General features: G+C 42.6%; 1 protein-coding gene across 1 annotated transcript; it reads left to right on the top strand.

Annotated features, from left to right (window-relative positions):
* The first annotated feature begins 1,788 nt into the window (after window positions 1-1,788).
* On the top strand, window positions 1,789-4,811 carry Rps27l (ribosomal protein S27 like). The gene is made up of 4 exons (XM_075965400.1): window positions 1,789-1,894; window positions 2,556-2,664; window positions 3,275-3,385; window positions 4,619-4,811. Exons 1-4 carry the CDS (start codon window positions 1,889-1,891, stop codon window positions 4,645-4,647), a joined length of 255 nt encoding a protein of 84 aa, XP_075821515.1. The 5' UTR covers window positions 1,789-1,888; the 3' UTR covers window positions 4,648-4,811.
* The last annotated feature ends 4,479 nt before the right edge of the window (window positions 4,812-9,290 follow it).

The raw sequence follows: 9,290 nt of genomic DNA, 5'->3' as shown, positions 1-9,290 counted from the left end.
TATCTTCTTTTTCAAAAAATATAAAAGGTGATAAGATATCGGTAGGGGGGCTGGAGAGATGGCTCAGTTGTTAAGAGCACTGCCTGCTCTTCCAAAGGTCCTGAGTTCAATTCCCAGCAACCACATGGTGGCTCACAACCATCTGTAATGGGATCTGGTGCCCTCTTCTGGCCTGCAGGCATACATGCAGACAGAATACATACTGTATACATAATAAATAAATAAAATCTTTAAAAACGAAAAAAAAAGAAATAGAAAATCATTTAAAAAAGAGAGATATTGGTAGGGCAGTCTTAGGATGAAGCTTATAATCTGTGTGTGTGTGTGTGTGTGTGTGTGTGTGTGTGTGTGTGTGTAAGCCAGATATCAACCTCAAGTTTCTTTCTCTCAAGTTTCTTTCTCAGGTGCCATCTATTGTGTTTTGTGGAGACAAGTCCTCTTAGTGGGTTGGAACTCCTAAGGCTAGACTGACTGGTCATTGAGCCCCATGGACCCGCCACCTCTGTGCCAGGATCCAGGCCCTCTTCTTATGAGGCAAGTCCTTTACAGACTGTCATCTCCTCAGCTCTCTGGCGGGTTTCTTTGTTTTGCATCACACAGGTTCACGATATCAAATTTGTCTTCCTCACCATTGTTATGATTTATGGCAGCATGACCCTGGCTGTTTCCCCTGCTGATGTGCGGGACCACAGCGTGTGGGAGACAGACAGATACACCATGTAGAGAAAGTTTGGGTATAGAGTTTATTTAGTGGGTATTGGGAAGGGTATAAGGGTAAGGGGGTCATGGAGGGAAAAGAGAAAGGGAAAGAGAAATGGACAGAGAAAGAGAGGAAAGAGGAGGGGGAAAGAGAGAAGAGGCTGCTTCTTCAGAAGAAGGATGGAAAGGGAAAGAGAAGGAGAGGAGACATGAGATCAGCTTGCTTAGTTGGGAAGTGGGAGACTGGGAGTGGATGGGGCTTGTCTCTTAAAGGGGCAGCTAACCAGATGATAGCCCAGGCCAGGAGAATTATAACAACCATGGACTCTAGGAAATAAGCATAATCTCCAGAGGGCACAGTCTCTTAGTGCACCAAACACAGCAGCAAATGGGTTTCCTTTAAAAACTATTTCAGAGCAGAGCAAAGCTGAGATCAAGCCTACCCTGTGCAAAACTTCAAGGTTCATTCCTTAGAAGGAGCATGCACAAGGCTATGAGCCTGTTGCGTAATCCGTCAGTGGAATCTTAACAGTTAATAATAATTCATCTGTTTCGTGGTGTAGGTGCTCATGCATGCAAGACAAGCATTCTATTAACTGAGCTACATCCCCAACCTCAGTATCATATTTTTAAATTTAATTTTGTGTGACTCTGTGTGTGTACGTGCGCATACATGCGCGCGTACACACACACATATACATGCAGTGCCATCAGAGACCAGAAAAGAACCGCGTATTCCCCTGGAATTGGAATTTGAGGCAGTTGCGAGTCGAATCAAAAAAAAAAAAAAAGAACAGAGAATATTGTTGTTTCCTGTGCCTGACCCCATGTACACCTCCTGCCCCGCATAATGAACAGAGGGAGGCCAGGCTGGGAGCCGCCTCAGGTCTGGGTTCCCTCTAATGACTAACGTCCACGACCCAATAGCCTTGTGGCCTCGTGGCCTCCCCAGCCTGGCCCGCGTCCAGGGCGGTGCTTAACGCAGGAGCCCTTTAGACCCTCAATAGACCTGGACCCCCATTCGGGGCCGGAGCCGCACCACCGAGACGGGAGCCTAGAGAGGCCGCCCCGCCCGCATTCCCCTCCACTCCGCCCCGCCGCCTCTATCCCCGGAAGTTGTAGCTGAGCACTCGCCAGCAAGCACATTACCTCGGAGATCTGGAGCGTCGGTGCTGGCCGAGCCGTCACCATGCCTGTAAGTGTTTGACTTTGGGTTCGGGCTTACTTTCTTTCGGGCTTTCTGTCCATCTGGCGCCTTAGCAGGCGGCTCAGCCCGCGGCGTCTCCTGGCCATCCACGCGGCTGGCGGTGCGGGCTGGGGCGCGGCGGGCTTGTCCCGACTTGCCCGGGCGGCGTGGCGTGGCGTGGCGTGGCTGGCCCTGCTTAGCCGGAGCGCGAGCGAGCGGGCCGCGGATGGGGAGTCGCTTCCAGCCAAAGGCGGGGGGTGGGGGGGCATCTCTTCTGCTCGCTAACGGCCCTCGAAGCTCTGACAACGGTCGTTCCACCCCGGGCGGCCACGAGGCAGCCCGGTGCTGGCGATCGGGTGTAGAGCCCCGGGGCTGAGGTCATCCTGGCCTTGCTCTGATCGGCTGCGCTGCTTCCTCCCCGGGGCCTGAGCCAGAGTCTTGTTCTTACTTAGCTTTGCTGGCTTTCCAACCGAACGAAGAAGGGGTTCTCTATCATAAGCGCCTCCACCGCCGTAAAGTCCTAAGACAAGGACTCAGCGAACGCAAAGTATGGGTGGAAGTGGTCCCTCTGCGGAGGATGCCTGTTGCTCTTGCTTTGCGTTCGTCCTGTGGTTAAATCCTCCCCCAGTGTGCTTTGACTCCAGCAATAACAATATGCTTCTTTACTCAGCTGGCTAGAGACCTTTTACACCCTTCCTTGGAAGACGAAAAGAAGAAACATAAGAAGAAACGGCTGGTTCAGAGCCCAAATTCTTACTTCATGGATGTGAAATGCCCAGGTAAATTTTCAAATTTTCTTGTCTGGAAGGAAGCTTCTGAGGATCTACAGTTGAATAGAATCGAGATCACGGAATTGTCACAGGGACATTTTAAATAAACATAATCAAGGTTTAGTAGGAACATATGGGAGCCCGGTGAAGCCAGGTTAGATTCAAGTCTTCCAGCTGTTCATTAAGGTGATGGATTTTCTTTTTTCACTGTACAGTGAAAGTATGTTGATTCTCCAGTCTCGAATTGTGCTGTCTGAGGTTTCCATTATCCATCCATATGTGGCTGTTTAGTACTTAGAACGTGACAATGAAACTGGAGACAGTCTCTATGTGTAAAACACCAACCTGAAAAAGATGACGCAAAGTCTGTTGCATTCTGAAATGTTAATGTTTCAGAAATACTAAGTTTAATAAAAGTTCACCTTAAAAAAAACTTAAGTGACTTCAAAAATACTTTGTTCCATGTGTGACCTGCTGTCATAGCAGGGACCAGGGTTCACAGGAAATGTGTAAAAGCATCTCATTGTATAAGCAGCATGTATTTACGTGATGAGACAGAACTCTGTTTTCATCTGCTTTGCAAACTTTTAATGTATTGTTCCCTTTTGTTTGTTTTTAGGCTGCTACAAGATTACTACAGTTTTCAGCCATGCTCAGACAGTGGTTCTTTGTGTAGGTTGTTCAACAGTGCTGTGCCAGCCCACAGGAGGAAAAGCCAGGCTCACAGAAGGTATAGCCTTTGGCATTTTCTAACCTAGTAATAAAATTTAGAAGGTTTATTGTGGGCTCTTTAAAGAGTCCTCAGTTCAGATAGGTAAGCTGCTTGTGCCTTTGATACTACAGTTGTTTTTCTAACTTTAGAATATTTAGTCTTACATTCTTATTCTCCTTGTGTAATTAACTTGGAATAAATTAAAAAAATTAATAAATTAAAAAGTCAGAATGAGATTTTAAAACATTTTATTTCTCATACAGTTGGTGCATAAAAGAGTTTTTTTTTTGTTTTTGCCATTGCCAAGTAAGGAACAAATATCTCAGATGTATCAATTAAACTGTCCCTTTTTTATTTTTATGGACATCTATTTAATACTAAATTTAAAAATCTAATTTACTTTTTAACTTCACTTTAATACAATAAATAAAAATAATTGTGTATATATTTTTTCATAATAATATATTCAGGTTTATAATTCCTTGAATTTTGCTTGTGATATTTTGGGAAACTGTGAATTCCATATTTTCACTGGAAGAGTTACAAATGCCCTAGCAGTAAATCCAAGATCTATTTGGTGTGACTGTGTGAGTTCAGAGTCCAAAGTAAGGTGTGTAAGAATGGGATGAGGTGGCGCACGCCTTTAATCCTAGCAATTAAGAGGCAGAGGCAGGCGGCCTTCATGAGTTCAGCCTGATCCAGGGCAGTTCCAGGGCAACCGGGACTAAGTAGAGATAATCCTGCCTCAAAAAATCGAAACAAACAAACACATTGCCTACTGTTATTATAAGCACTTTCAGGTTGCTGAAACTTATTTCATGCCATGATCATGGGAGTTTGTATGCGTATGCTAACAGATGAAGTCAAAGTGCATCTGGCAAATTTGTGACCTGGGAGAAGAACTCTAACCAGAGCTAACTTTGTGGGAGAGTGTTTGAGTAGAGGAAAGGACTGAGGAGAAAGATAAGAGATCTTCAAAACAGTGTGAACTGTTGGGGTGGGGTTTATGGTCTCAGATAGAGTCCATGACATAATTTGAATAACTTGTACAACATTTATTATAGCAAAATTATATATTGATTTATATTAATAATACTCAGAAACTTCAGTTTTCTGCCTAAAATCTAATGTTCCTTTCTTTAATCTGATTCCTAAAGCTTTTTTTTTTTAACTTAAAAAGCACTTTTTACTACTAAAATCACACCAAAGATAGAGTAAGATGTTTAATACACTTTCTTGATTCCTTTGCAGGCTGTTCATTTAGAAGAAAGCAACACTAAACATCTATACAAGTTCCTGAGTTTGCGTTTTTCACAGAAAGCCTTATCAAGTTTAGTGACTCTACCAAGACAATGTAACTGTGTTTGATTTTATAAAGTATACAGCAGTGATCTCCTATTTTGGTGTCAGTTTTTCAATAAAGTTTTAATTATAGACAAGTTCACCCCCTGCTTTTTTCTTTTATTGTACATGCGAGTATGCTATACATTTCAGTTGTACTGTGTGTGTTGATCTTGGTTTAAACATTTTAAATAGTATTTTGACTAGTTTGTGTCCCGTTTCGAACCTAAATATTTGACTTTCAGACCATTCTAAATTGCATCGAGTGCTGTTAAATATATCTTTTTAGGATATTAATAGCTCCATTTTCACACGTGTAGGCAAAGCGTTCTGTCAAGCCATGGTATTGCTGTTATTCCAGGCTTTGACATTTATTTCAAAGGTATTGTCAGAATAGGAAATTCTCCCAATTTCTTTTCCATTTGGCTCTGTACCAAAACCTCACCTTAGAAAGCAAAGAATTGGGGCTGGGGCTGTAGCTCAGTGGTAGAGCACTTGCCCAGGACACACGAGGCCCTCGTTGAATCCCCAGTACTTCTAGAAAGGGGAAAAATAGCCCTGTAGATTTAGTTTAGAAACCTACCTTTTAAATAATTGCTTAGGAATGTAGTTCTTGTGTGCTAATTGGTCTGTAGCAACAGAAATTGGAGCTGCCACTACTGCCCAGACCCAGCGCTCAGCAGACCCTCAGCCCTGTCCATCCATGTTCTGTTTTCATGGCTCTCACCTCATGTTGTATGCTTAGAACAATCAGTGTGTAGGAGGATGGCTGTAGTTTCTCTGTAGTTTTGGAGCCTGTCCTGGAACTAGGTCTTAAAGACCAGGCTGGCCTCGAACTCGGAGATCTGCCTGCCTCTGCCTCCCGAGTGCTGGGATTAAAGGCGTGTGCCACCACCGCCCGGCTCATTTTGTATTTTGAGCAATACATTGTTCTTGGTTTGCAGTCAAATTTTCTAATGAAAATCTGTAATTATTTTGTATCTGTATTATTTCAGGCCCTTGCACATGTTAGGCATGTTACGTCTATCACTGGGCTGTATTTCCAGGCCCAGTTTATATTTTGGTGTGACTTGGTTTACTAAACTGTTAAAGTTGTATCCCACAAAATGTGATTTTGGAGGACTGGCCAGTTTTTAGAATATTTTTTTAGCATGAGTATTATAAAGTTGTACTTTCCTCCAAATATCCCCATTTCTTGGCCAATCAAAGCACGGTTGTGTTGACTACTTGCTGTAAAACAAGCCACCCCCAAGTTTAATGGCTTAAGTGATGATCTGTTTTTCTCATGGTTATGTAAGCTGGCTGCTTCCTTTGCTGGTCTCATCTAGTTTCACTTACACAGCTTTAACTGGCAGTGAAGCTGAGTTGGGTCCAGCATGGCTTTAGTCATGCCTCTCAACTAGTGCTAGCTGGTGTCTAAGACAACGTGGTTCTTCAGTAAGCCAGCAGTGGGTCTCAGGCAGTGAAGGCAAGCTGGACCGTCCCTTCTACCACATTTGACAGGTCAGGAGCAGGAAAGTCAGCCTAGCTTAAAGAGTAAAGGAACAACTTGGCCTGTGAGTGGCAAAATCACACAGGTTACAGCCCAACAGAATGGGAAGAAACTGGCTAGTAAAGGGTTTGCTATGGTTTGTTATGTTATCCTCTCATTTCCTTGACACTTTACGTATGTAGTACATAATTTCCTTATGTGATACGTACTATTGCTTTCTATTGCATTATACAAATATAGTACATGTTTTCTACCTTCCTCAAAACTCAGGACAGTTACTGTAATCTGGTCAAGTTTATAAAATCCAGTTTGTTGTAACTGCTGTCAACTACCAAGTTGTGATGTTATATTGCACTAGCCACCGTTTCTCTTTTTTCATATGAAAGGTAGGCTTCTAAATAGCTTTGCCAATTAGAATTTTAGACTCCATTACCTACTTACTCCCTATCCTGTGCGCATATTCATAATTTTTTTGTTGTTGTGACAGAGTTTCCCTATGTAGTCCTGTCTTGGAACTCACTAAGTAGACCAGGCAGGCCTCAAATTCAAAAAGATTTGCCTGTCTCCACCTACCTGAGTGCTAGGATTAAAGGCATGTAACTTCATACCTGGTCAGTTCTTAAATACTTTAGTTTTTCCTGGTCTGAGTAAGTAGACTATGTGAAAAATTTGGAGAAATTTCAAAAGATTAAAGGACATGTGAAAATAATATCTAACTTCTTAAGTTTTAGGTAAAAGCAAATAAAAACAATTGTGCCGTCAGATGCTAAAAAAATTAAGTTGCCATATAAACAAGGTTTGTGTAAAACTATTCAAGTGGTTTCTCTTTTGATAATGTCATATGATTCAACCCACAATGTTGCTCGTGGAAAAGCACCTACCAAGATATTGGCAGAGGCCAGCGGATCTCTGTGAGTTCAAGGCCAGTCTGATCTAAAGAGCAAGTCCCAGAAACTGTCTAGAAGAAAGAGAAACGGTGGCTAGTGCAGTATAACTTCACAATTGGATAGTTCACAGCAGTTACAACAAACTGGATTTTATAAACTTGACCAGATTACAGTAATAGTCCTGAGTTTTGGGGAAGGTAGAAAAACATGTAGTATATTTGTATAATGCAATAGAAAGCATTAGTATGTATCACAAAAGGAAATTATGTACTACATATATAAAGTGTCAAACAAGGAAATGAGAGTAAACGAACCAATCCTGATGGTTCCCTGCTAGTCTAAAGGAGTGGGACTTTGGGTGTTAGTTTTTCTCCTGTATGATTTGGTTTCGGTTTAGATTTTTTTTTGTTTTTTGAGACAGGGTTTTTCTGTGGCTTTGGGGCCTGTCCTGGAACTAGCTCTTGTAGACCAGGCTGGCCTTGAACTCATAGAGATTGGCCTGCCTTGGGTGCACCACCACCTCCTGGCTCTCCTGTATGATTTTAAGTGAAGAAAATTTGACACGTTCACACTTTAAATTTTGGGAATTGGGAATATGCATATTTGTTATAAATCTTTTGTACTTTTTTTTACGTTCACAAAATTTCAATTTAATACAAGACCAATAAATCATTTGTAGTCAATGATCTCCCTTGACAAGTTTCAGTATAAAGAACAAAAACAAGACAGGATTGTGTCTTTTTTTTTCTGAATAAGGGTCAGTCTCTGGAGACAGAACCCTGTAAGATATAAAGATTTATCAATACTGTTTCTGACTGCATTGGGTAAGAAAAGTGAGTGTGCTTGTGGAGGCCGGAAGTCAGTCCAATGTCCTTCCTCTATGTTCATTCTCCACCTCTGAGACAAGATCTCCCACGGAGCACAGTGCTACATGATGCACCCACGAGTTTAGCGGGCCAGCAGTCTTCGGGGACCCTCAGCACAGGGTTCCGCCTTTTACATGTCCGGAAGAAGTGGACATGTGTGAAAGAACTGCTGTCTACAATTCACACAACCCAGATACTGATTTACTGTTAGAAAGAAAAAGGTGAAGACATAGGCGGAGGACTGAGAAACACAGAAAAGTTCTTTCATAAAGTACATAAAAGCTGACTTCTTTCTTGTGTCTTCCTGTGTGCATTGGCACACGGGTAATCTCCAGCATGTTCCATCTGGGACTATTCCAGCAAGATATCCCAAAGTCAACACTGTGGTAAACTATCTGCGGAGCCTACCTTCAAGATGGCTCCTAGTGATTCTCAGTATTCATCCCTGTGTTCAGTCCACTGTAGAGACCCAAAAATGTGAGCCTATTCCACCGTGTCTGGGAGTTTGAGCTTATTTTTGCTTGCTCAGAGTTGTTAACAGGTGTGGTTACAAATGAGAGATTCTGACCTAGGGTGTGGTTAATTAGTATTTTGAGTGTTGAGTGTTCCACCTGGGCCAAAGGTTGGAGAATTCAAGTCTATTCCTTGTGTCATGCTAATGAAGTCTGTTGTCCCCCCCCCCCCCCTTTTTGGAGTGAAGTATATAATAATAAACAAGGCGAATTCAGTATTCACTGAATGTCTCTCCCAATGCTGCTCTGTGTTTCTGTCTCTTATTTCTCTCACATCTCTATTCCTTTTGCCTAATAATTCTAATCCTCACTCCTCTACCCTGGAAGGTATGAGTTTTGTCAAAGCTGGCTCCTACAACACATGGGGGTCGACCTATGATTCTTAGACCAACAGAGTTTGTCATGCGTGATGGTACAGGACTGTCTCTGCTGTACTGCCTGCTCCTTTCACCATTCCTTCCTTGCCATGATGGATGGCAACTCTGGAAATGAAAACCTTCATTTTCCTCTGTTGTTTTTGACAGGTGATTGGTCACAGCAGTGTAAACTCACGGATATGGTGGATTCTGATTGGATTGTAACGAACAATTATGTTTGCTATGCTGTATTCCCATTCACTCTCTCAGCCTCTCTTCCTCTCTCCTTAACTTGCTCTTAAGTCCAACTGTGACATAAGCAGCCCTATTGGGAGGCCCATGTGTGACAAACTGAGGCCTTTTGCCAAATCAGACACAGGACTGACTGAAGACCATCTTGGCAACTTTCCTTTAGTCCCATAGACACTTAGGACAACTACCACACCTTATCGGAAACCTCTTTTCAGGT

Source organism: Microtus pennsylvanicus, chromosome 3 (assembly GCF_037038515.1).
Source record: "Microtus pennsylvanicus isolate mMicPen1 chromosome 3, mMicPen1.hap1, whole genome shotgun sequence".
Taxonomy (NCBI): domain Eukaryota; kingdom Metazoa; phylum Chordata; class Mammalia; order Rodentia; family Cricetidae; genus Microtus; species Microtus pennsylvanicus.
Note: the sequence above shows the minus strand (reverse complement) of the source record. Positions and strands in the feature narration are given on the sequence as shown.

Coding starts and splice junctions, on each gene's coding strand:
- Rps27l (XM_075965400.1), top strand. Junction 2,665..3,274: donor CATGGATGTGAAATGCCCAG/GTAAATTTTCAA, acceptor GTTTGTTTTTAG/GCTGCTACAAGATTACTACA. Junction 3,386..4,618: donor AAAAGCCAGGCTCACAGAAG/GTATAGCCTTTG, acceptor ATTCCTTTGCAG/GCTGTTCATTTAGAAGAAAG.